This window comes from Rhinolophus hipposideros (assembly GCF_964194185.1).
Source record: "Rhinolophus hipposideros genome assembly, chromosome: 21".
NCBI classification, from domain to species: Eukaryota; Metazoa; Chordata; class Mammalia; order Chiroptera; family Rhinolophidae; genus Rhinolophus; species Rhinolophus hipposideros.
Genome location: NC_138067.1, coordinates 10,089,236 through 10,116,596, shown reverse-complemented (window position 1 = coordinate 10,116,596; position 27,361 = coordinate 10,089,236). Strand labels below are relative to the sequence as shown.

General features: G+C 55.2%; 1 protein-coding gene across 1 annotated transcript; it reads left to right on the top strand.

Moving 5' to 3' along the window:
• Window positions 1–4,730: 4,730 nt before the first annotated feature.
• CCDC102A (coiled-coil domain containing 102A) lies at window positions 4,731–25,384 on the top strand. Its single transcript, XM_081032121.1, has 9 exons — window positions 4,731–4,807; window positions 12,010–12,748; window positions 14,832–15,067; window positions 17,765–17,873; window positions 19,576–19,692; window positions 20,048–20,257; window positions 21,186–21,356; window positions 22,307–22,410; window positions 24,643–25,384. Exons 2-9 carry the CDS (start codon window positions 12,158–12,160, stop codon window positions 24,770–24,772), a joined length of 1,668 nt encoding a protein of 555 aa, XP_080888247.1. The 5' UTR covers window positions 4,731–4,807; window positions 12,010–12,157; the 3' UTR covers window positions 24,773–25,384.
• The last annotated feature ends 1,977 nt before the right edge of the window (window positions 25,385–27,361 follow it).

The following is a 27,361-nucleotide window of genomic DNA, read 5'->3' as shown; positions in this document are numbered from 1 at the left end:
CAGAGGCCCAGAGGGGCTGACCTGTTTAGCAGCTGCTGTCTGCCTGCTGTCCCGCTGCCATCTTCAGGAAGAAGGGGAAGTCGGAAAGCTCTGTGCTGCAGGCAGCCTCTGCTCTGTACACCCCACACCCGCACACCACACTCTCACTTCACTTCTTCTTTGACCTACAGCAGCTTTTTTGCTTCCTCTGAGCTGATAGCCACACCCAGCTCACCCCCTTGATCTTAACCCCAGGGCCTGTAGCAGGCAGAGGTGCTTGGTGTCAGTGGGGAGAGGGAGGAAGGCTGGCCAACATGTCACCCTTCTGGGCTCAAGACCCATCTCAGCTCTGCACCCTCGGGCAAAAGATATCACCTCTCTGGGCCTCAGTTTCCCCATCTGTAGGAAAGTGAGAATGATACCTCCCTGACCTGAAGATCGATGAGACTAATGATGGCTAGGACCTCAGGCAAGGACTGAGTCAGACGACCTGGGATCAAATACCAGGCCCACCATTTATGAGCTGGGTGACTTTGGGCAAGTGACTAAAACTGAAACCTGTTTCCACTCTGTAAAATGGAGATGACAGCACCACCTCATTGGAGGTAGTGAGTGGCTTATAAAAGGCAATGCTGCAAAGTCACTGGAAGTTCTACATAAAGCTCTCATGTTTCACAGGTCGGGGGCCTGAGTCCTGGAGAGGACAAGGGCTGGGCCCAGAGTTAAGGGACTCACTGGGAGCAGAGCTCAGAAATGTGGCCAGAACAATGGGACTGGGAGGCTCGCCAGCTTCTCCTGGAGCCAGAGGTCTGGACAAGCCCCCTACACCAGCCACTTCCTCCACAGACCCCTAAGGAACAGAGGGAGGTGTCTGTGTGTGTTGGTGAGGAGACAGGGTTCTCTCTCTTGTCCAGACCCCATCCAGACTCCTTGGGAAAATTCTGACTCAGCAATGTGCTCCACTACCCCTGGGGGTTGGATGGGGGTGCAGCAACAAGGAGAAAACAGGCAGGTCCCAACATCGTCTCTTCCCTGCCCCCACCCCAGGGACCTTCCAGCATCAGCCCAACCACAGCCCACAGGCGGCCTCTGTGGGAAGGGGGAGAGGAGCTGTTTCTTGGTGGGCAGGGAGCTTTCAGGGGAGCATAGGCCCCTCCCATCCCAGCTGCAGTGCAAAGGCTTTGCAGGGCCCCCTGTGCACCTGTGTCCTGACACCTTAAACACACTCCCGCTGGGTGACTTGGGTAAGCCCTTGCCCTTCTCTACACATTAGTTTTCTGTGAACACCGTCCAGACATTGACCTCAAGGTCCTTCTTTTCTGAGATCTCTTGGCCACATCTAGGTTTGCAACATCAGCAGCCTTTTTCTCTAGCCTATCTATAAGCCCAGGCAGCTCCTCTCGCAGTCCACATGCCAGAACTCTGCCAAGATACACCTCGCTCAACAGCCAGCAGTGGCGCCCTACTGCCTTGGTTCTGTAGCCCCATCTAACCTCTACTTCCACCCAGTTCTGGATGTGCTTGCCATATTCAGACCCTCCTCCCTGTTCTGTCCCAGCTGTAACACACACATACTTGGGCAGCAATCCAGCTCCTCTCTATCCCTCAGGGTTCCTGCCTCCTCTGGTAAGGCTTCCCTGACTCCAGCTCCCCTATAAATATTCCAGATGCTTTAGCTTTAAGAGGCATGCCAGTCCCTGGTTCAGTCCCCTGGACCAGAAGAGGGCAGGCCACCTCCCACTCCTCATCCTGGGAGAGCCATGAGACAGTCCTAGTGAAATGTCTCCATGTGGGGGCTACTCACACTGGTGATCTCTTACAGGACGTTAGACAAACCCAGTCACACCTTGTAATAATCCTTTACTTTTCTCAGTTCTGCTTACATATAGGAGAAGCCTCTGTTTAAATTGTCTCTAACCCCACCCTAGCACTGCCTTATGCCCTTTTTCTCATTCTTCAAACTTTTATTGGACATAGGAAACAGGACATCTTATTTTTAATGATTTCTTTTTATTGTGGCAAAATACGCATAACATAAAGTTTACCATTTTAACCTTTTGTAGGGTACAATTCAGTGGCATTAAGTATATCCATTCACATTGATGAGCAGCCATCAGCGTCATCCATCTCCAGAACTTTTCTATCTTCCCAAACTGAAACTCGGATCCCATTAAACACAACTCCCCATTTCCCCTTCCCCCAGCCCCCAGAAACCACCATTCTACTTTCTGTCTCTATGGATTTTGACTACTCTAGGGACCTCACATCAGTGGAATCATACAATAGTCCTCCTTTTGTGACTGGCATATTTCACTTAGCATAATGTCTTCAAGGTTCATCCATACTGCAGCATGCGTCAAAATGTCCTTCCTTTTTAAAGCTGAATAATACTCCCTTGAAGGTATTGACCACATTTTGTTTATCCATTTGTCTACCAACAGACATGGGCTGCTTCTACCTTTTGACAATTGTGAATAATGCTGCTATGAACATGGGTGTACATAGTATGTCCCTTTTTAACAAAGAGAAAGTTTCTAGCTAGATTAATGATATTCTTTACATAATATTTATTTTTATGATTTTTCTTCTATTTATGCCAACTAATACAGATTTCCTATTCCTAAAATACACACACATTCTAAAAAAAGTGAAAGGATTTAAAGAAAAACATTAAGTAAACAATGGCACAAGTGCTATGTGTTGATGGCAAAAAGTGGTAACAGAGATACAGGACCGAGAACTGCTGAAGTGTGGGACATACTGACACGCGCCTCAGTCAAAAACCCCCACTGTGCTGAGATGGGGAGAGAAGTCCCTTGGGGACCACTGGGAGGCTGACACCAGATTGGCACTGCATCCAGAGGGCTGACTGGAGGTGTGGTTTTAGGAACAGGAGTGACAAGGGTAAAATCGGAAGAGTCAGATCTGGGTTCTGAGCCCTCCCAGCTGTATGACCCTGGGCCTGCCACCTGACTTTTGATCCTCCTATGAGATGGTGTTAACAACACCCAGGTCACAGGGTAGGTGTAAAACTATTAATTCAAATGAACTGCCAAGCCACCTATCAAAAGCCATTTAGTTCCAAGAGTAGGTGGCTCCCCCCACCCCACCCCTGCAAGAGACCCCCCTAGGACAGTATTTTTGCTTCCTCTCTTAAGAGAGAGGGCCCAACTGTGATGATGTTATAATTGGTGCTTAGGTTCTGCCATCAACTCAGCCTCGTCCACCTCCTGCATCCCTAAGCCACCTCTGGAAACTCTAGGAAGGAACTCTGGGCTCTTGATCCATGGCTGTCCTGAGTGGCTGTGGGACTTTGGGTATGTCTGAGCCAACTGCCTCCCTGAACACTTCCCCAGCTTTAAAATGGGAACATCCCTGTCCTCTGAGTCGTCCAGAGCTGACTCTCCCAGGTCCAAGGTGCACAGGAAGCCAGATCATCCCCTTCAACATTTACAGGTAAGGTCCCTCTCAAACACAACGTATCCCCACCAAAACCTCTCTCTAGCTGATTGTTAGAAGCTATCAATGTTTCACCGTGCAAATACAAAGCAAGTGAAACTGCAGATCTTGCAAAAAGTGTGGGATTTCATGAAGTTGATGGAAGTAATGCCATAAAAATGGAGCAGTAGCTAACCACAGAGGAAGAGAACTTCTGTAAGAGAAATGACAGAGACCTTCCAGAGAGGACTGTTTGACCATCAAAGGATTCAGTGACCCTTGGGTTTGAAACCCTCAAACAGTTTTGCAAAAATCACCCTCCTCCCAGAGTCGATTCTTCGATCATCCTAATGCGTGCATGGTTGCAATTATAATCTAAATGTTGTTAATCATGGGTTAAAACTAATTTATTTTCATTGTTGGTTTCTTTTTTGAAGTCAAGTCCCAGTCTGGCTAGGTTCCCCCCACTACCTCTGTGAATTTCTCTCTCTAGATGGATTCACCTCTGTTGGCCTTCCAGGGTACAGGATGTGGTGAGGAGAGGCCCCCCAGAGTCTCCCCCGCCCCCTCCTGCCCAAACCGCAAACACCCTATTCTCAAGGGGAGGAAGCCCCAAAGCGTCTGTGTGCAAGCAAGGGCGCCTTAATATAATTGCCCTGGGACCATCCCGCCTGGCCATAGGCTCAGGCCCTGCCAAGGGCAGGAAGCACCATTACACATCGGAAAAAGTCTCCGCCCCGCGCGGGCCAAGTGCCCACCACTTTTCTCGACACCCGTGAGGTTATTTTGGCCAACCCTTTTATTGTAGGAACGGGAAGGTGAGAACAGGTGAAGCACAGAGACTTGCCGCTCCACGTCCACTCGTGGCAGACCTAGCCCTAGGCAGAAAGCAGTTGACAAAAGTGAACACTCGATAAGTACGCTCCACGTGCTAAGCCCGGGACAGGCCGTGCCCACTTCTCCAGCGGGGCGCCCAGTAAGTCACTGACGCTCGGGAAACCTGAAGCAGGAAAGCAGAGCCCAGCGGGGGCCCCCGGCCCCTACCTTCCGTCCCCCCACCCTCGGCCCCCTGCGGGGGTGGGGCTTCTGTCCGGGTCCCGCCGTCTCTGTAGCTGAGCCCGCCGCCCCGGCCTGCTCCCCCGGTCCCAAAGGTAGGCGGGTGCTTCCACGCCAGCATCCCCGCGGGCCGGGTCACAGCCCGGCCGCAGCTTGCCAGGGGCCTCACCGCCCCCGCCCCCGCCGTCTCCTCTCCCTCCCCTCCCCCCGGGAGGGAGGAGGAGACTCCCCGGCCCTCCCTTGGCCCTCCCGGCGGCCGTCGCAGCCAGCCCCGTGCCCGCTCCGCCCAGCCGCTGCGGGTCGGACGTCTGGAGCCCGCCGGTCCCCGTTCGAGGTGAGCGGGGGCGGCAGTGCAGGGGGCGGAAAGCTGCAGAGTCCCGGGAACTCCCTCCAGGCCGCGAACCTTCCGCAGCAGGGAAGGCGTTAACATGGGGACTTGCTGGAGAGGGGAGCAGCGGGTGCTCCCGCGTCCGCAGCAGCCCCCAAACTCAGAGCAGAACTTCGTAGCCTCCTCCCCGGGCTCCCCCACCTACTGGGGCCCGGGGCCTCGGCTGTAGTGGGGCTGCGGGGGGTGGGGAGGGGGTAACAGGGCCGCCTCCGGAATGCCGCCGGCCGGGGCCGGACGGGAGGGGGGCGGCGGGCGGGGGCGGAATTTGGAACTCTCCCGGGGGACCCAACGTGGTCACCATGGCGAATGCAGGATGGACGGGCCGCGCGGGCCAATCGGAGCGCGGAGTCACTACCCCAGGCACGCGAGGCTGCCAATGGGGACCGCGCGGTAAGGTAGGCGGGACAGGGCCGCGCGGCCCGGGAGTCCCCGCCACCCTCCGCCCTCCACGCCGGGGTGCGGGTTAGATCGTGGGACCTGGGCGGCTGGGGAGGGGCTGAGAAAGTGGGGACTAAGGCGACTCAGGCCGTGGGAGGGCCGAAAGAGAATTTCTGGCAGGAGTGGGGCAGGTGGAGCCACGACTCAGCGCGATGAGAAAGGAGTGGGCCGCAGTTGTCCCCCGTTCTGATGGTGCCAACGGGTGATACCTAGCAAGCCTGCTCCCCACCCGAGGCTTCAGTTTCTCTATCTTACGTGGAGGTGTCCAGGGCTGTGGGGTTGGATTGATTCAGGTTAGCACAAGGTCTGCCCACTTGTTGGACAGAGCTTTTAGGAATCTCTTGTTCGTGTCTCTCCCCCACTGTACAGGTAAGGAAACAGGTTGGGAGAGGGCAGGGACTTGCACATATCACAGAGCTAATCAGTGACACAGCTGGAACTAGTGGGGTGTCTGCTCTAAAAGAGGGAATAGTTCAAGGAGTTGCTGAGAGGCCTGGGGCTGGGGTCTGCCCCCAAGAAGGGCTCCCACCCTCTCCCATAGATGGCATGCATCTATGTTTGACCACTTGGCCTGATGCCTGAGACCCCCATTGTGTAGGTGCCCCTGAGGTAGACATGACCCAGGAGGAAGCATCCAACTCTAGCACTCCAGCACCTGCCCCCGCCCCACCCCACACACACACTTTGCTGCTAGTCCTCCATGTGGATGTGGGCAAGGAGCTGCTCCCGTAGGCCTCAGTTGGAGCATTTGTAAAGAAAGGAGTTCTAATCAGTGATCCGGCTCCTCCGGCTGAGATTGGGAGTACCTGGGACAGGCCAGGGGTTCCTACCCCAGGGCTCAGGTCCAGCCTGCAGGCCCATCTTGCCTCCCTCAGTCCTCCCCTGGAGCCCTGGCAGCAGGGCAGAGAGACAGGTGCCTGCAGTTTGTGGGCTGACCAGCCTTGGACCCTGCACTTATCCAATCAGGCTATCCTCCCTCTGTGGTTTCCCGCTGGGCTCTGCTCCCTGCCCACAGCCAGGCCTGTGGCCATGGGCCAGCCCCAGAGCCCCACCTGAAAGGTTCTAGGAGGACAAAGGAGATCTCTGAGCTAGAGGAGAGTTGGGCCACCGGGCACACCCCCAATCTCCTCAGCTGGCCCCCAGCCAGCCCTCACTCAGCATTGTTCACTCCTCTTATTGGGTATTAGGAGTCATCTAAATATGCTAAGGACAAAACACAAAGTTGTCCCCCTATGGGCCAGTTAGGCTTCCTCAGGTAAGAGGCCTGACCCCTGACCCAGCCATGAGATGACCTCTGACTCTGACCTTGGCCACAGACAGGCTCAGAAACCTACCTTTCTCAGAGCCTGGCCACAAAGTAACTCCTGATCCTTAGGCTAGCTCAACCTTCCCTGGATACAAGGGGACTCCTCTAACTGTCCGTCTTCTATCTGTCAGCCTGGGAAGCATTTATGCAGCATTTGCTGTATTCTGGCCCCATGCTGACAGCAAGACCAAGATGCCCTTGTGGACCTCATGGTGTGGCCATTACTGAAGAACAGGGAAGTGCCAGAGCTTTGGCAGCACTAACAAACTCTGAGGACAGGGAAGGCTTCCCAGAGGAGGGGAAACTGAAGGTGGGTCTTGAAGGATGTGTAGGAGTTTGCTGATGGAGAAAGAAGGTAGAGACAGGTTCACAAGCAGCAGGAATCACTGGTCACTTTCTATGGACAAGGCTGATGAGGGCCTAGCCTGAGGCAAGTATCATATCAAAACACTCTTGTTTCTGTCCTAGAGTGGCCAGAAGCTGCCTGGAGCAATGAGATGGCTGTGGGCTGGGGTTCAGCAGCTCCAACTCCCACTCAGCCCTGCTGCCCAACTAAGGGAGTCATACTTCAGCCTCTGCTCTCCACCCCACCAGCCAATGTTAAGCAAATCCTCTATGTAGAGCCTGTCCTAGAAGTTCTGGGCGGCACAAATGTCCCATCTGGGTGGGCAAAAGGCTGTGCAGCAAGAAGAGAGGGCAGCTGGCCAGACCTGGCTGTGGAAGGTTGTAGGGCTCTGCTCCCTGGGTAGGGGTTGGGGCTGGGGAGATCCAGGCATTTCCTGAAGGTAGTGGAACTGAGCTTGAAGGATGGGTGGGGGTTTCAGAATGGGGGGAGAGGGGACATTCCGAGGGGGGCAACAGCTTGAGCAGAAACCCTGAGAGTTAGAGCAGGAATAGACCTGTCTGGTTGGGAGGCAGGCGAGGGGAGGGTGAGGTGAGGAAGGCTCCCTGGGACCTGTGGTGGCTGGTCCCTCCTGAGCCTGCTCCTTGAGGGACGATGACACACCCTGGGGGAATCAGGAGGCCACCCTGCCCATATATAAGCAAACCCGATGGGAAGAAGACACTGAGGCTGGTGGGTAAGGGGCCAGCAGGGCAGGGTAGCTGGAGCCGGGCCTCTGTGTTGCATGTAACTCTTGGTGAATGTATGTTATCAGGGCTGTGTGTGAGTGTCCCCCAGGCTGTTATGTGAGGGGGGTGAGGTGGAGATGAGGGGAAGCTAGCTTGCTTGGCAGGATATGGCTGAGTCTACCTGGCTGTGCAGGGTTCCTCGTGTGCTGGGGGATGGGCTTCTCCAGAAAACCAACCTTGGGACCCCCACCCCCACGTCTTCCCACAAGTGTGTATACACACCCTCTAAGGAACCCTGGGCCTGCAGCAGGATAAGCAGGAGGGCTGTTCAGAGCCCATCTGCCCCGCTGCTCTCCTTCTTCCCCCAGCCCCCAGATAGAGCCAGGCTGGGCTGATGAGAAAAGGGGGACAGGAACTGAGTCTGGAGCCCACCACTGCCTTTAGTGTGGGCGCCTGGAAGCCATTAGGGGCCTGGGTGGCGCCCGCCCTTCCCCTGCGCCACAGGCTGACAGGCTTGGGATTCCTGGAAGGAGCAAGCCACCCCCTCTCTTTAGAGGCCATGCCAGACCTGGCAGCTCCCCGAGGCAGAGAGGATGTGGCAGTGGTCCCCTCCCTGCCACTGTCGGTTTAGGGACTGCGGAAAGGGCCCAGTAGACAGGACCCAGGCCCTAGGACCTCCTCACCACCCCCCATTCCTAGCACAGCCCAGGCCACTGCGGCTGGCACTCCGATTTCCTGCCTCTTTCCCCTCCCCCGCAGGCTCTCACATTGTTTTTCTTTTCCAAGAGCTTCTCCTTGTGGAGCTGGGCCAGGAAAATGGGAAGAGGAGTGAGTGTCCGTCTGCGTATTTGTGTGTATGTATGAGTGTGTGCATGTGCTTGTCTTAGCAATGAGTATCTTTGCATGTCTCTGTGCGTACCTCTCCGTGTGTTGGCATGTGTATGTCTTCAGGTGTGTCTGGGACTCTGTACCTACAGGTGAGCGTCTCTCTGTGCGTTGGTATAGTTGTGGGTGCATATGGGTCCGTCTCTGAGTATGCTTATGTCTGCCTGTGCCTCTGAGTCGTGTTTATAGGTACAGGATGGTGTGTGTGTGTCGGCAGATGTGCCTAGGTGTGCACAGAGGTCTGTGAATGCACATGGGATCAAGGCCAGCCACCTCACTGCACAAGTAGAGAGACCAAGTCACAGAGAGGGCACTCCGCCTGCCAGCGATCCCTTAGGGAGTCAGTGGTATACTGGGAACTGGAACCTACATTTATGTGGCTGTGTCTGGATGTACCTTTATGCAGGTGTTATTGGGGTTGAGACATACACGTTTGTATGTATTGGAACTGCGGGTGATGACGGCATCACCAAGTACCCAAATGTCCCAAACTTGGGTTTTTCAAATACAATGCCCAGCCCCACATCTACTGAACTTGACTCTCTGGGGGTCGGAGTAGAGTGCAGAGACTGCATTTAAATCAAATGTCCAGGTGAATCTGAAGGACCGCTTGACAAAGAAGCACTCATTTCCCTTACCCCACCCCCATGCTACAGGTGGAGAACTGAAGCCCAGAAAGGGACAGTGGCTTATATGAGGTTAGTGACAGCTGGGCTTAGAGCTGATGCCTGCTGAGTAAACAAACAGCAAAAAGACTAGAAAAATGTGGTAGGATCGCTGAGCAGCACTGAGGAACCAGGACCTCATGGTCATGAATTTAAACTGACACTGGTCCACACTGTGGCGTAAGACCTGCAATGGCTGGTTATCCAGGCGAAGGCAAGAGCAGGCAGAGCAGTAGAGGTGACTAGGGTTGGTGTTTCCCGGAGAGGGGGCTGGGGTCCCCGAGGGTGTTTGTGAGGGTGAGATTAGGACCATGGAATGTGAGCTGGGCAAGGGGACAGGGTGGGCAGTGCGGAAGTGAACAGGTGGTGGGATTGGTGGGCTGCAGCTCCTTTGGGGATTGAAGAATTTGGGGAGTTGGATTCCTAGAGGGAGTGAGCTTGGAATTGACACTAGAGAGGGGCCACAGCTATTGGTAATGACAAAGCGTGTGGCTGTGGGCATGATCAGGTTTTCATTTTTAAAAACTCAACTTTGGTTGCTGCTGTTAAGAATGGATTTGAAAAAGTCAAGTGTGGAGGGGGGAGGGGCAGGTTAGGCGGTGGCTGCAGTCGCCCAGGTGGGAGGTGGTGGTGGTGGCCTTGACAGGTTAGTGGCTGAGTAGCAAGGAGAGGGATAGATCCGTGTGATGTGTGGCAGACAGACTGACAGGTCTTGAGGTGACAGATGAGGGTGGGGCAGGGAGAAAGCAGACTCCAGAATGTCCCCCACATTGCAAAGAGTGAGGAAGTGCTCTTTTCCTAGAAGGGGCATCCAGAAGGAGGAGCTGGTTGTGGGGGGAATGGAGGCGGTGAGCTCCATTTTGACCAGGCTGAGTTTGAGTTGTCTGAGGGACATCTTGGTGGAGGGGCTGGAGGTTCTGGAGGGCAGCCTGGGCTGGAGAGAAAGATTCGGGGTAACTGAGGACATGGTGAGATGGCTCAGGTGGGGGCGGCGAGAGAGGAGAAGGGGGCCTGGGACTGGATGACACCAGCACTCAAGGGATGAGCCCAGGTTGCTCACAGGGAGGCTGATGGGGAGCAGCCAGAGCGTAGAAGGAAAACCAGAGAGCTCCGAGACAAGAATGATGGAGTGAAAGTGGAGAAAGTAGAGGGACGGAAGGTGCCTAGAGCTAGACAGCTCCTCAGCTCCTCAGCTCCAGCAAGGGCTGAGACATGCCCTATGGGGAGGACAGTGGGGCTGGAAACCAGCCTGGCATGGCCTGATGAGAGAGGGCGAGGGAGGTGGGCCTGGTGGAGACAGCGAATGTGGAGCACTCTGGATGGCGCTGGAAAGGGAGGACGGCGAGGAGAGAGGTGAGGCAAGAGGAAAGTGCCAGGAGAGACTTCAGCAGGAATGAAGCATCATTGGCAGGCGTGGGAGAAGCTGGAGGGAGGACCTTTGACCCAAGGAGGAGGAGCCCCTGTCCTAGGCCCAGAGAAGAGGGGCCCTTGGGGTTTGGGGCAGGCAGGGAGGGAGGGCCAATCTGACGGCTTCTCTTTTCACTGCCAACTCTGACATTAGATCACCTGCCGAGAGTGAAGGTGTTAGAAAGTGGAAGAGGGTGAAGAGGAGACACAAAAAATTGGCCAGGCATTGTTGGGAACAGTGCACCGGTCCATCACTCAGAAAAGGAAGGGATGGGGATCAGGGCAGGGCCTTAGGAGCTGGTGTGAGGGTCCGTGGGACAGGCTCAGCTGAGTGGGGAAGGAGGGTTGAGATGTCCCGAGGGGCTGCTCGTGGTGGTCAGACTGAGGCCAGCTGGAGGGAGAGGCGGCACGTCAGGCCCAGAGAGGGATATGGGTCTCATTTATATTAAAGGGAATGTGGTCCATAAATAGCAGAGCCTGCTGGTGGGCATGGAGGGACACCTCACCACACCCACCACTGAATAGACACTGGTTTGTTTCCATCATACCACGTATTCATCAAACCCTCCCCCAGTGCTTGCATGTGGGCTTCTAGGTACTGTACCTGAGTCAGCTCTGGTCCTTATTCTTGCTGGCCTCTGTCCTCTTCAATAAATGTCAGTCATTTCCCTCAAGTCTGTTGAGACGAATAAATGAGATAGTTCACATAAGGCATGGTACCTGGCCTGCAGTCGGCCCTCCACAAATGTCATTGTCATCGTCATCATGTGGTAAGACTACGACAGTGGCCAGGACCCAGTCTCTGCTCTCAGCAAACTCGCAACCTGGGGTGAGGATGGGGAGCAGACAGGACTCACGGAACCATAAATCATACAGCCAGGTTGGTTAGTGTAGCAATGGAGACAGGGCGAGGGCTGACCAGCTGGCCGAGATGGTCTGGGAGGACTTCTAGAAGGAGGTGATAGGTTTTAAGGGTGAGGAGTCTTCCAGCGTAGGAGGAGGCAGGGAGGGGATTCCTGGCAGCAGGGCCAGCATGGAAGCAGACTGTGTTCGGGGTGCAGATGAAGGAGTAGTACAAGCCATTCAGTGTGTGAGATGGGACCCGAAGGTCAAGGATAGCAGACCAAGGTTGCAGTTCAGCGGCCACTGCTGCAAACTGAAAGGACTAAAGCGGAGAGTCTGGAGGCCAGTGAGGAAGCGATTGCAGGCCCTCGCCCCCGTTGCAGCCTCGCTGGGGCTCTCCTGGAGCAGACCATTTTCTCGCCTTCCACCTTTGCCCATGCCGTTCCCTCTGATGGTTATGCCCTTCCCGGGGCAGATCGTGTGGATATGGACAGATGGTGGTCACAGCCTAATAACAGTGTGTTCTCCCCCAGGGCCGAGGAGGCGCCCCCACCCGGTGGCTGGGAGAGCTGTGAGGAGCAGCAGTCATGCACAGTGGTGTCGCATCGGCCACACGTACCCAGCGCGGCCCCTGAGTCTGGCCGCGAGTTCAAACCCAGGGCCCGCCAGCCGGCCCCCACCATGAGCCACGGCCCGAGCCCCCGGCTGGCCGAGTCCCCGCAGCTGTCCAAGGGCAGCCTCCTAACCATCCTGGGCAGCCCGTCGCCGGAGCGCGTGGGGCCGGCGGACTCCCTGCCGCCCACGCCGCCCAGCGGCACGCCCTCACCAGGGCCGCCTCCCGCGCTGCCTCTGCCGCCGGCGCCCGCACTTCTGGCGGACGGGGACTGGGAGAGCCGCGAGGAGCTGCGGCTGCGGGAGCTGGAAGAGGCGCGCGCGCGGGCGGCGCAGATGGAGAAAACCATGCGCTGGTGGTCGGACTGCACGGCCAACTGGCGTGAGAAATGGAGCAAGGTGCGCGCCGAGCGCAACCGCGCGCGCGAGGAGGTGCGCCAGCTGCGCCAGAGGCTGGACGCGCTCACCAAGGAGCTGGCGGGCGCGCGGCGCGAGCGCCAGGAGGTGCAGGGCGAGTGCGAGGCGCGGGGCCGCGAGCTGGCACGGCTGCGGGGCGCCCGGGGAGCCGCCGAGCCGGCTCCAGATGGACCCGAGACCGAGCTGGAGCGAGAGCAGGAGCCGGTGCGCGACGTCGGGTCCGAGAGGCCCCAGGGCAGCCAGGTGCGTGGAGGAGGCGGGGCTGCTGGGCGGGGCCTTAGCGCTTGGGCCCGGAAGCTGGAGGGGGGATGATTGACCTGCGCAGAAGCCGGGCTGCAGGGCTCAGAAAGGGGATGGTAAGGGCCTGATCTTCAGGGGAGTTGGGCTGTGCCCCACAACGCCCCAGGTCACTCCCTTCTGCAGAGTCCTAGGGCAGAGTCCCTGGTTCTAATGCTCCCTCCCCTCCCACACCTGAATGGGACAGGACAGGACCTCAGCATCATTCCCTTTGAACAGGAGCGGAATCTAAGAACTTCCCTGGAAGCCATCCATGAGCAGCAGAGCTGAATCCATTCATTCGTTCAACTTGAATTATGGGGGAGAGATAATCGTTTATAACAAGCATCCGTCAAAGCTGAGGGGCGGGGCCTGTCAGGGCACTAGGAGCCTAGAGGAAGTCCCTAATGCAGGCTTTGGGAAGAATCTCCACAGAAGCTTTCCTGGAAGAGGTCCCATTTAAGCTGAGAGTAGGAGGATGCAGAGGAATTCGCTGTGAAAAGTGCAGGAAGGTATTCCAGGCATGGGAACAACCTGTGCAAAAGCCCAGAGGCAGAGAGCGCCTGGTGAGTTTGGGAATTGGCAGTGATAACAGCTCCCATCATTCGTGGACGCCTACAGAGTGCTGAGCTCTGCGTGTGCATTAGCTCCTTCATTCTCACGGCAACCCCAGGTGTTTGCTTTCCGGAGGCAGACGCTGAGGCATAGAAAGGTTAAGTACCCATGTTTCCCAGCTAGTGACTGGAGTTGCTGGGAAGTTGCACTCAGGTGAACTCCAAAGTCCATAGTGGTAATTAGTATGACAGGAGCATTAATGGTGGGTATGGAGGGCAGCCTCTTCTCAACTGGAAGGCCTGTCACCAGAAAGCCATCGAGGGGCAGAGTCCAAGCTCAGCATGCTCCCAGCTCCATCTCCAGCTAAGATTTTGGGCTGCCCCTCCCTCCCCTGCGAAGTTCCCTCTCCTCCCATCCCCTCCCCCGCCCAAACCCCTCCATACAGTAGGCGCTGCTGCCTCCTGGTGGCAGAAGCCCCTTGTTCCCCAGGCTTGCCTGGTGTTTGGAGGTGGCATTGATTGTTGTTCTTTGGGACAGATGATGACGGCGCCTGTCAGCCAGCCTCATGGTGCTGTTCCTGTCCTGTCCTTATTCTGGTTATCAGTCAGTCAGGGAGGTGGCAGGTACAGCAGCAGAAGCCCTGGGGTTACCGTCTGAGTTTGCTCTCCACCCAGCCGCTGCCGCTCTCTGTGACCCAGAACAAGTCCCTTCCCTCTCTCTTTCCCCATTTGTGAAACAGGCTTTGGACAAGGTAGCATCTGAGACCCTCATCCTCGGGGAGTCCTCAGGGCCACTCACTGTCCACGTCCCTATGGGGAAACTGCGGGCCAGACATGGACGGGGCTGGCCCAGACTCATCTGGAAAGTCTGTGGGGGAAGTCAGGCTGCAACAGAGGCCATGCGTGCCCGGGGTGTGGTCAAGGCAGGCCTTGGGAGTGGACGGGGGCAGGCCGGAGAGGCAGAGGGGAGGGGGAGAAAAGGGCTTGGCCTTGGGTTAATATCCCTCACTGCTCCCTGGCTGGGAGCTGGTTTTGCTCACCCGGGCCACCTTACTGTGCGTCTTTTACCATGTCACGGACCTCCCGTGCCTTAGTGTTGGCACCTGAAAAATGGGATCTTAGAGCTGGAATTCCTTTTGAGGGAATCTAATTCTTATCTGCTGTAGGAATCTCTGCTTCTGCATTCATTCACACCAATGTCCCACCATAAGCTTACACACTTCCAGCAACAGAGATCTCACCACCTCTCCTGGGAAATCTTCCAAGATACAGGGAATCTTGGTGGCTGACTCGGTGTGATTCCAGGAAGGGAAGGGAGAGGCTCAGAGGAGGCTGTGTCCCTTGTGTTTAGGAGGGAGGGGTAGGCAACAGAAGAGGAAATGGGAGCCCAAAGGACTGTGTGAATTGCCCACCAAGCTGATCCCAGACCCAGGGCCGGGGCGAGGCCACGGGAAGCTCAGCAGCCACTGATCCAGCCTCTGCCTTTGTCCCTGCAGGAGCTGGAGCTCGTGGAGAGCCTGCTGAAAGGCAGACCAGAAGAGCCTGAGGGCTGCTGGGAGGCACGCAGCATGGGGGCCATGGGGGCCGGGGGCCCACGGGGCAGCTCGGGCCGCCAGGAGCGCAGCCGGCTGCCCTGGGAGGATACAGGCGCCATCGAGGAGGATGCCTCGAAGCTGACGGCCCTCCGACTGCGGCTGGATGAGTCCCAGAAGGTGCTGCTCAAGGAGCGAGAGTGAGTCCTGGGAGGCAGGCAGGGACCAGGGGGGTGGGCCAGCACCCTCAGGATCCCAGAATGAAAATCAATGTCACAGAATGTGAGACTCGCTAAAAGGGAATGGTAATATCTGGGCTTGAGTCTTAGAACTTTAGAGCAGTGGTGCTCCACCCAAGGACCCAATGCAAGATTTTTGGATTCAGATAATATGTATTAGGCATCTGCTCTGGGTCAGGCACTGTACTCGGCAATGAGTATACAGTTGTAGATAAGACCAGGAATCCCTGCCTTCGGGGAGCTTTTGTTCTGGTGGGGAGAGAGTGCCATGGGCAAAAATAAAAGCAGGGACAATGGACAGAGAGGGTGAGGGGCTACAGCTGCGAGTTCAGTTTTGGATGTGTTGAGTATGAGATGGGAGGGATGCTGGTGAGTACATGAATGAGTCTGGAGTTAGTGAGACGGGTCTGGGCTGGAAGTAAAAGTGTGAGAGTCATCAGCACATAGATGACATTGAAAGCCATGAGCCAGGGCGACAGCAAATAGGGAGGAGGGCAGAGGATGGAGCCCTGGGCTGACCAAGATTAGCCATCAGAGGAAGAGGGAAGCAGCAAAGGAGACAGGAGAAGGGGGCCATGGAGGGGTAGGGAAACCAAGAGGAACTGTTTCAGGAGAAGGGAGTGATCAGCTGGGCAAATAAGCAGAGGACTGAGCACAGTAGATTTAGAACGTGGAGGTCACCAGTGACCTTGATCAGAGCACAAGCCTGATTATGATGAATATTTTGTAACAACCCCTTTTCTGTCCATAAATTAACTACATAGCTAGTGTAACCTAGCTACACAGAATTTTTAAAAAATCAGCATAGTGCCATGTGAACATGAAGGTAGACATTGGGCTGATGCTTCCACAAGCCAAGGAACACTGAAGATAGCCAGCAAACCCCCAGAAGCTAGGGGAGAGCATGGGACAGATTCTCACTCACAGCCCTCAGATGGAATCAACCCCACGGACACCTTGATCTTGGACTTTGAGCCTCCAGAACTGTGAGACAATAAATTTCTACTTAAACAAACAAAAATCAAACTAATGTACTAACTGAAATATAAAGTAGAAAGGAAAGGAATTTATAATAAAACATATGTACAGTTGATCCTTGAGTGACATGGAATTAGGGGTATCAACCCCCAGGCGGTCGGAAACTTCTGACTCCCTGAAAATTTAGCTATGGTCTTTTCTTGGTATCCATGGGGGATTGGTTCCAGGACCCCCAGCAGACACCGAAATCCACGGATGCTGAAATGCCATGTATAAAATGGCCTAGAAGAATGCACATAGTTGGCGCTCCGCATCCAGGTTCCCAACCGCAGATCAAAACTACTGTGAGACCCAAGGATACGGAGGGCCGACGGCGTGTTTATGGAAAAAAATTCACACATAAGTGGACCTGCGCAGTTCTAACCCGTGTTGTTCAAGGATCAACCGTATTATGATATGGAAGCTTGGGCACAGCTCCACTAGAAGAAAAAATGAGGTGGTGAGAACCTGGTGCCTGTGTGTGGAATGATCGCGAAGATGACCATGCAAGCACATATTCACATAGCAAGTGCTCCGAGTCAGGCACTGTGCTGAAGCTTTGCTATTTAAGTCACCTCCCGGGACAGCTAGAAAAGCAGCAGGTGCAGGTGTGCACGGTTGGCAATTCAAATACATGAGTGGTGTCGCTGTGGTGACAAGATTTCCTGAGAGGTGAACAGCCTTTTGTAAAGTTCTGAACAAAGCAAAGTGTCGTCTTCCCTCCATTTATGCAGCGATTCCGTTCCTGGAAAATTCTGTTAGTGCAAAAGGTACTTCCTGTGTATGTGTAAATCAGAGTGAGGTTCTAGGCTCAGGTCATTTTCACCCCCAGGGACACGCACACGTTACCCAGGATGCAGGATAATTCCTGGATGGGCAGATAGCGTGGGTATTGCAGGTTCCCACCTATTAAATGACCTTGTCATTGTGATCATGAAAAGCTCCCCCACAGATTTCTAACATACTTCCTAGAGGGTGGCATGGTCTCCTTTGAGAACCCGGTGTTAGAGGCATGAAGTGTTAGATCCTCAGAGAGGGAGACCAGCAGGGGGCGGGGCCAGAAAGCGCAGCATGCTGGAGTGTAACGATAAGTACAGCTGTTGGTTGAGCACCTACTCTGTGCCGGCCCAGGCACCGTGCTTGTTACCCATTGCACCACATTCATGGGCAGGGTGGGGGACATGGGAGAACATGGGAATCCCACCCAGTGATGATGACAAGAGGGGACCCCTCCATCCAAGAGTCTCCAGACAGTGTTTTCCAACTTTTCTAACTGCAGAACTATATGTGCAAACCAAGCCTTACAGGGAACCACAGTGCATGAAACAGGAACAGGGGTCATATTTGGCAAGTGAGCCTGGGGTTCAGGGAGAAGGAGGCACCTGCCCAGGGGTGGCCAGTGCCCTGGAGGCCTGGTCAGCTCCCCACACCATGAGCTGAACACCTGCAGCTGTGCGGAGAGTACAGCTCCAGGAGAAATGCAAAGCCAGGGTGCCTACCCCAGTATGGGGTGCCAGGTCCTTGAATGTCAATGCAGGGACTTTGGCCATGGGTGTTACAGGTGCAGGCTGCATAGGAGGACTGAGCAGTGGGCCCCAGTGAGCTCACCCCCATGTCTGCCTTTCCCTCTATCCTCCCCAGGGATAAACTGGCACTGAGCAGGAACATTGAGAAGCTGGAGGGGGAACTCAGCCAGTGGAAGATTAAGTACGAGGAGCTGAGCAAGACCAAGCAGGAGATGCTCAAGCAAGTGAGTCTTGAAGACCAGGGGGACTTTCTGGAGGAAGCAGCATTATGCTGCTGAATTTCAGCAGTGGGAATGGAAGAAAGAGGGAATTCATTCATCGTCAAGCACTGGCCATGTGCCACTCGTTGTTTGGAGTGTGGGGGCAGGCAGTAAGCTCACTTTTGTGGGGGCGAAGCAGGGAAGACCTACAGGCACCAGGCAGATAAATTCATAAGCTATGAAGGAGTCAGAACAGAATAAGAGCAATGGGGTGGTGGGTCAGGAAAAGCCTATCTAAGAAGGTGACATTGGAGGCAAGATCTGACGGCCTTAGAAGAAGCCACCCTTGAGACGATATGGGGGCAAAGTTCTTGGCGGAAGGCACAACAGACGCAAAGGTCCTGAGGCCAGAACAAGCCTGATGTGTACAGAAAAGGGGGCAGTGTGGTTGGAAGTTAGTAAGCGAGAGATGAGGTCGCAAGGGGAGCTTTGTAGACCAAGACAAAGGGGAGGAGTCTGGATGTAGCCTTCCTCAGGCTAGATTGCTTGTACTGCCTCCGACGCAGGCTGCCATGGCCACCAGAGGGCGCAGCCACCCAGAGAAAGCTTGGCTGGACAGGCTGCTTTTCCAGAAGGTGGGAGACCTCAGAACCTGCAAACTCTGCCCTGGAAGGGACTGACACTGGTCTTAGGGAATCTCCTAAAATGCATTCCCAGACCCCATCCTCACCATCCTGAATTACCATCTTTGGGTCCTGGGTTCAGGAAGCTGTCTCTTTAATCTTTTCAAATTGTGAAGTATAATCATTTGCAGAAAAGTGAATAACACAGGAATGTGCTGTTTCACAGATAATTATAAAGATTCTCTTTTGTATCTGACTTCCTTCCCTCAGCATTATATATTTAAGGCTCATCCCTGTCATTGCACAGAGCGGTAGTTTGTGAATTTTCCCTGCTGTCAACAGAGACCCTGCACTATGTCAAAAGCGTCCCAGGCAATTCTGATGTGGCCAGCCCCGCATTCAAATGCAGGCTGAGTTCAGATCCACTCGATGCACTCCGCCTGCGTACATCCCTGTGCCAAGGCCATACGAGGATACAAAGGGGACAGACAAGCTGTCCTTCTGAGCTCACACTCTGGGGAGGGTGGGGGGATACAGAGTAGAAGCACCCACTCCAGGCGGGGAGAACAGGAGAGGCCTCCCTGAAGAGAGGGCATTCAGAGAATGAGAAGAATCAGTCCTGCAAAACACCCCAGAAAGGGTGTAACAGGCAGAGGGAGCTACATGTGCAAAGGCCCTGGGGTGAGCAGGAACGTGGCATATTTGAGGACTAGAAAGGGCCACACAGTGAACTCTGGGGAGAGAGGTGGCAAGTCTTTGTAGGACCATCGGGAAGGGATGGTCTTCACCCCAAGAAGCCAGGATGGGGGCATAATTGCATTTATCTTGTTTAAAGCTCACTCTGGGCTACTGTTGTAGAAAATAGGTTGAAGGGGGACCAAGAGTGGACACTGGGAGGCTAGATAGTAACAAGGTGGAAGGTGAGAGATGTTGGAAATGGCACAAATGGTCAGATTCAGGGTCCGTCCTGGACGCCCGGTGGCCCATTTGGGCAGCACCTCCTTGCTGAGCCCTCCTGCACCAGCGCCCCCCCCCCCCCAGAGCTGGTTCTGAGACTGTAGCCGCGTGGTCCTCACATAACCAGGCTGGGTTATATCCTGCAGCTCAGCATCCTGAAGGAGGCCCACCAGGACGAGCTGGGCCGCATGTCTGAAGACCTGGAGGACGAGCTGGGTGCACGGTCCAGCATGGACAGGAAGATGGCTGAGCTAAGGGGCGAGGTGAGGCTGCTGGCCAGACCTGGGAGGGCCTGGGGCTGGGGGCCACGCGCCTGTCTCATCAGCTGGTCACTTGAAAGAGGGCAGGAACCAGGCCTGTGCTCTGAGGGGGGATCGGCCACACCCTGGGCGTACCCCAATCCGCAGGGGGCCGCCTCTCTCCCACGTAGAGATCAGAAGCCCTCTCACATCCTGTACACTGTCAAATAAGCCCAGGTTAATTATAGCCACTGCAGCTGGAACTGCTTCCTGAAGCCAAAAATGGCGATAGGAGGAGGTGGGGTGTGGGGAGCGTCCAGCTCAGGCCTTCCATGCCCTCCTCCCCCGGGAGCCCTCACCCTGTCCTGTCCTGTTGCAGATGGAGCGGCTACAGGCAGAGAACGCAGCTGAGTGGGGTCGCCGTGAGCGGCTGGAGACTGAGAAGCTGGGCTTGGAGCGGGAGAACAAGAAGCTGCGGGCGCAGGTCGGGGATCTGGAGGAGGCCCTGGCCCGGCGGCGGCGACAGACAGCCAGCGCACTGGACTGCGACCTGCGGGCCAGTCAGGCCGCGCTCTTCGAGAAGAACAAGGTGGGGCAGTTGGTGGCATGGCCAGGGCTGCAGCAGCCCCACCTCCCGGGCCAGGGCAGAACGCCTACTACTGTATGTCCAGCTCCAGCCCCCAGGACCGCAGGGGCTCCTCAAGTGACAGCTAAGGACAGAGTTGGTGATCGCCCTAGAAGCTGAGCTCCTGACTGCACGCTGTGGAGCAGGCCTGGTGATAATCACAGTAGCTGCATTTATTGAAGCACCTACTGTGGGCCAGGCCCTGTGCCAATGCTTTCTGTTAGTTATATCATTTAATCCTCTCAACAGCCCTTTTATTTATCCAACAAATATTTATTGAGCACCTATACTATGTGTAGGCCTTGTTCTGGGTGCTGGGGACACAGCAGTGAACAGACAGGACAACATGGCCTCCCCTCGTGGAGCTGATGGTTCACGGGGCTGCAGACATTGCTCTCCCTCACACACACACTGATTCCCAGCTCCATGGCTGCCAGCAGGAAGAGGGAATACCAAAGGGACCTGGCTTAGACCCAGGGTCCTGGCAACTCTTCCCTCAGGCAGTGACGTTTGAGCCGAGATCTCAAGGAAAAGCAGATGTTAACTGGTGGCAACCTGATTAAAGGAGAGAATTTGGAAAGAACATAAAGATCCCATGGTGAGAAGGACCAGCTTTGGAGGAACAGTGGGCTAGTGTGACTGGAGGAGAGTGACCAAGGGGGATGTGGTAGGAGGTGAGGCAGGAGCGATGGGCCACCTTCGGAGAGGAAGGTGGGTGTGGACAAGATGCAGTTCTGAGCCCCCACTGGCTGCTGTGTGGCAGGCAGACAGCAGGTGGAGAGATGCTGGGGAAAAGGGGCACCAACACCCCTAGAACTGCCTGACGCCATGGGAGTCCCTGGCATGGTACCCTCTCACGCTGAGCCCTCCCCCCATTCCTGCTCTCCTGCAGGAGCTGGCAGACCTGAAGCATGTACATGGCAAGCTGAAGAAACAGTTCCAGGAAAAGGTAGCCGAGTTGACACATGCCAGCCGGCGGGTGGAGCAGCACGAGGCCGAGGTGAAGAAGCTACGACTGCGGGTGGAGGAGCTCAAGAAGGAGCTGGCCCAGGCTGAAGATGAGGTGAACACCCAGTGTGGCCCAAAGGGCAGCCTTCAGACCTTAGCTGGTGTAGGAGTAGAGGTGCAGGGCCCTCCTGGGACGCTCCCCAGCGCCTGACATTCAGGAGGTGCCCAGGGTAGAGTGGGTGGGAGGGCGGGCAATGGATGGATTGTAGATAGGTGTGTGGATAGGAGGGTGGGTGGAAAAATGGACAGATAAGGTACATGGATGGTTGACTAGGTTAATGGATAGACGAGCGGGTAGATGTGTAGCTGGTTAAATGGAAGGACAGCAGGATAACTTTGGGTGGATGAACAGATGGATGAAGGAACGAGTGGACAGGTGGATGGGAGAGGAAGGGAGGGAAGATAGACGGATGGATGAGATGTAACAACCTGATGGGTGATTGGGTGGATGGATGAGGGATGAGTATATGGACACATGGAAAGACGAATAGACAACTGACTGGATCAGTGGGTGGAAGAAGGAACGGACAGGGAAAGGACAGAAGGATGGCTGGGTGGAAGATAGGTGTGTCTGGGAGAGTGGAAGGACACGTGGACGGACAGGGTGAATGGGTGGCTGAATAGCTTAATGAATGGTGAGTGGGTAGTGGGCATTTCCGTGAGCAGATGGATATTTCCATGGGTGAATGGTCAGATGGACAGAATGATAGAGGTGGGTGGGTGGGTGGATGGATGGATGGATGGATGGATGGATGGATGGATGGATGGATCAGTAGCTTGGGGCATTGGAGGATGGGTAGATTTAGAAGGGAGGGGCAACAGGGATGGAGAGGAGCCAAAGGGATACTTCCTTGGAGAAAGTGGGCCTTGGTCTAAGCCTCAGAGGAGAGACAGGGACTCTCTGGGAAGGATGTTCCCATGGAGGAATGATGGGAGTGGCTGGTCCTAGGCGGTGGGCAGGCCAGGCTGGCCCAGCCCAAGCTGTTGGCCCCTCTCACCCCCTAGCTGGATGAGGCCCACAACCAGGCACGTAAGCTGCAGCGGTCGCTGGACGAGCAGACAGAGCAGAGCGAGAACCTGCAAGTGCAGCTGGAGCATCTGCAGTCCAGGTGGGCCCAGTGTGCACCCCGCGTGGGGGGACCGGAGTGCAGGCGGGGAAAGGATCCCTGGCCAGGGCACAGAAACAGGGCAGAGAGACTTCCAGCTGAGGGCCCAGGCAGGGTGAGAGCCCAGGCTAGAGGGGGAGACAGAGAAGGAAGAGGGCTGGGACGCTGCCAGAATCCTGTCCCTTCCAGGGCAGGAAGGGCCAGGGCCAGGAAACCAGGGAAGGGGCGTGCAGGAAGCGAGACCAGCTGGGACTCTGGAATTGTCTCCTGTGACCAGAGAGCAGGAACAGTGGCCAAAGAGGCCAGGGCCAAGGTGGGGCAATGGGTAGGACCCACAGGCCTGGGGAGCCAATGACAAGAACTAGTAGCCACCATGGGTTGGGGTGACCCCAGGCCAGCTCAGCTCAGGTACTGGAGGAGCCCAGGCCCCGATGGCAGGCCCACCCCTCAGCTGCAGATAGGACCCATCAGCCTCAGTGAGGGAAGACCAGAGTCTCTGGGGGAGCCACCAGCACTGCATTTCTCCCCTGCCCCCCTCCCCATCCTAACATTCTGTGACTCGCACCCTCTCCCTGACTCCCCCTAAAGTCATGAGATATCAGAGAACATCAAGTCCAAGCCCCTCCCCATTTCACAAGCCCCCCACCTGAGGGGCATCATAACCACAGCACTGGCTTACTCTTCCTGGATCAGGCCCTTATTGGCATCCTCTTGTTTCGTGGAAATAGAGGGAGCCCAGGCTATGCAGCCAGACTGCCTGGGTGGTAGGAATCCTGGCTCTGCTTTGTAGCTGTGTGGTCTTGGGCCACTTACTTACCCTCTCTGTGTCAGTTTCCTCATCTGTAAAATGGGGATGATAACAGTTCTTACCTTTTGGTTGTTGTGATAATTAATTGAGCTGATATGTGTCTAGAAAAGTACCTGGCACATTATATAATAACTGTCAGCTGCTCTTGCTGCTGTTATTAACAACTACCCCTGGGTGTAGCGGGGCCTATAGTTGGATCAGATATTATGCTACAAGATTCATGCTCCCGTGAGAGAAGGGAAGGGAAACATTTTTTTCTAGGGGGCTGGCAGATGAGGAAACTAGGACACAAGAAGGTAAGTCTTCCCCAGCCACACAGCTGGTAGGTGGTCAGGCTAGACCACTCCCCAGCCGTCTGCCATCTGAGCCCTCATTTACTGAGCACCTACTATGTGCTGCTGTGTGCTGTTTCTGGGAAGAGTACAGGCTATGGAGCCAGACCTAACAGCCATGTGACGTGGCCAGCTGAGCCTCAGTTTCCCCATCTGCCTGGGTTGTTGCCTATAAAGTGTTGTGCAGGGGCCCAGGCACGAGTCCAAGTCAGGCTGTGTCTGGCCAACACTACCCTCTCCAACCCCCGCCCCAGCACACACCCCATAAAAGGCTGCCTAGCCCTAGGGCTTTCCTGCGTCTTGGCCGCATTCTTGGGGAGCCATAAACTCCCAAAACGGACAGGCGGGCTCTGCCTAGCCTCTCAAGTGTTTCCATCAGGGAGGGCACGGCTGCCCAGGCCCACTGCCTCATTTCTTTTCCAACTCTTTGTGCTCTAATGTTCCGGGGACGGCACATTAAATCAGCTCAGTAATGAAGGCCCCCGCCTGCGCCCCTCCCTGCTGTGTTAATAATTCATGCCTTCCAGTAAGATGCCGCCAGGCGGCCACTCTGCTGGGGGATGGGCATCTCCTCCACTGCTCTTCTCAGGGGCCAAGTTTGCCTCACATGTTTTGGCTTTACGAACTTTAATGTGGGGAAGGACTAGGGCGTAGCACTTTCTTACTGACACTGGGGATTGTAGGGGACTCAGACCTGCCCCCACAAATCCTTCAGACAGACTCTTTCCCGGTGGTCTTTGGAGCCTGGCTTGGGTTCAAATCCCAGCAGCATGACCTTTAGTGGCCGCCCACTTCTCCAAGCCCCTGGCCCACTCTCGCCCTCTCTGGAGCCAGCAGCTTCAGTTCAGGCCCAGCCCCATTCCCTACTGTCTGTGGGACTTCAGGCAAATTACTTGGCTGCTTTGTGCCTCAGTTTTCTTGTCAATAAAATGGGAGTGACAGTGGCATCTCTGACATGTCAGACACTTCTTGGAGGATGACGTGTATGTAAAAGGCCCACCTGGTGCCTGGTAGTGGGGGCGTGCTAGGGAAGGCTTTGCTGCTGTCAGCTGATTGGACTATGGTCCTGACCCTGCTGTCCACCGCACCCCACAGGCTCCGCAGGCAGCAGCAGAATGCCCCCCTCTTCGGGAAGATTCGCACTGCTCGCTTCGGCACTGAGGAGGCCGGGGATGGAGCTAGCGACCTGGATGAGGACGAGGACCTGCAGATCCAGGTGGCCTAGAGCTCCCGGGGCTGGCAGGACTGGCCCTCAGCCACAGACCCCCTGGGTGCCCAGGCTGACGAGCCAGTCAAACTGATACAGCTGCCTGTGCTCACTCTGGAAACAACCCCGCCCCCTGCCACGGACAACTCCTTCTTTCCCAGGGGGGATGTCAATGGTCCCACCCTGCCAGCGCCCCTAGAAGGAAAGCCATGGCCTAGGTTTTATATATATGTATATTTTTATATATATGCTCGGGGCCCTTGGACCCATTTGGTTTTATAAACACAAAACTGCTCCGAGGCCTGGTCCAGGCCCCCACCCACCCAGGACCTTCGTGCAGGGCAGAGAAGGATGTCAAGAGAGGCTGTTGGGGCCCTAACCAGGCTGCCTCTCTGAGCCTTGGGGGTTGATCAGAAGCTGTTCAGAGTCCAATGGCAGACACCCAGTCTTTTGTAATAAAGGGAATTAAGATTCTAAGGGTGGAGTCCTGAGAATGTGGCACATCTGGACAAGTGGAGTGGGGGACAGCAGAAGCCTCCACCTGGCCCTGAACCTGAGCTCAAAATATCAAGTGACTTAATGAATGAATGAATGTGAGAAAGAATGAATAAACGAACATCTGAGCTGCCGACTGGTCTGGAATCCAGCTTTTGTAAGGGGAAGGAGAAAGTATGGTGCATACCTGATCTGCAGAAGAGGAGACTTCAGTTCTGGCATCGGAAGGATTCAGCTCTGTCCCTTACTGGTTCTGCAACTTTGGGGAAGTTACTTGCCCTCTCTGAGCCTCAGTTTCTCCATCTATAAATTAGACATCTCACGGAGCCATCCTGAGGATTAGATGAGTTCATCTGGAGCTCAGTAAAGTTTGTTTACTATTGAAATATTTGAAGGTATGCCCTGGGGAGGAGGGATTTGCCAGCTGGGTTCTGCCACAGTGATGAACTTCAGGCAACAAGTACCTTACCCAGAGGTAGGTGTAAACACCATAAATAAGAAATCCTTTTATCTTTCCCCTAACCCTGTTCTAGGTAGTGAAATAACAGGTAATTTTAGGGTTTTTTTTTTATACTTAATCTCTAAGCCTTCTATAACCAGCAGATTTATACTAAGTCTGGTGGGAAAGGTTATTAAAAACACAGTAGCATACATTTTTGAATCTTTGCAAGTCGAGGTAGCATTCAAGACACTTACCCTGGATGAGAACCTTAGATGAATTCTCAGCACCAGGGCCTGCTTTCTGAAGGAGGCACTGTCAGAATTGTGCTAACATGTTTAAGGTGGTGAGTTCCCCGTGTTCCGAGGTGTGCAAGTAGAGGCTGGGATTCTGAGCAGGGGCTGGCACCAAAGAAGAGTTAAATTCAGTTGATAAAGGGGCTCCCTGCCAAGAGTGGGTTGCAGCACTCAACGACTTTCTTATTGTGGCCTAATCTAAAGGACCCCTGAGACCACAGTGCTGGGAACCGCTGGGATGCCATGAGCCCTGGGGGCTGAGAGGGGAGGAGAGGCAGGCCCAGGAGCCCAGCAGGGGGTATAAAAATGGACACTGAACATTTGGCTTGTTGCCACACCTAAACTAAGGAGTCTGGTGAGGTAGGGTTTGCTGTCATAGCAAAGAGGCCCATGTCCCCTCATGGATTCCCAGGGAGAAAGATGGGGTGGGGGAGACTCAGCCATGGGGCTTCTCCCCACATGCCAAGGCCCCACAGAAAAGGGACTGCAGGAAGGAGGCTATTTCCTGCAAGGGTCTTTCTGTTTTCTCTCCCAAACAGGAACTTGGCCCCAGAAGAGGCTGAAAGTGCTCCCATGACCCCAGGAGCCAAGCCCTCACTGACAGCAGCCCTGAGAGCTGCCTCCCCAGGCCCCTGGGTGGACCTGCCATTCCCAGACACAGAGCAGACCCATCCGCGGGCTCCCCCAGACTCCCTGGCACCTCCAGCGAGATAGTGTTGAGCAGGGGCCCCATTACAGCCCCAGTCTGTGGGCGGGGCCGCTCCTGAGAATGTCAGTGAGGAGAGGGTCCAGCCTCCCACCTCCATTATACAAGGGAAAACCGTAGTCTCAGGAGGGGCGGCCCCGCCGCAGACACAGTGCTGGAAGACTGACTGGGCGTGGAACGCAGGCCACCTCCCTGCTCGCAGCCCTTCTGTCCCAATGGTCGTGGTGGTGACATCTGCCAAAAGAAGTATCAGCTTTGGCTCACGTGATGCTTTAAAAACTATGTTTAATGTATTGCTAATTTATGGATTAGTAATGGGGTGTTCTCATAAAAAAAATACACATTTCCTTCTCGAGAAATCAGCAGCTTGAACCACGCTGAGCTCACACTCTCACGTGGCCACAGCTGCTGCGTTGAGAGGCCGGTGCTCCCTACCGTAGAATGGGGCGCAGAGATACCCCAGAGAGCTGTAGTCCCCACGACTCCCTGCAGCCTTACCCTCCACCCACCTCGTTTCTATTACTGCCTGGCCTCTGGAGGCATGAGTTTTTCCTCTGATCTACTCCAGTCTCTGCTTCACCACCCAGTGAGGCAGGCATTACCACCATCTCACTTTACACGGACGATGCAGAAGCTCAGAGGGAGCAAGTAACTATCCCAAGGCCACACAG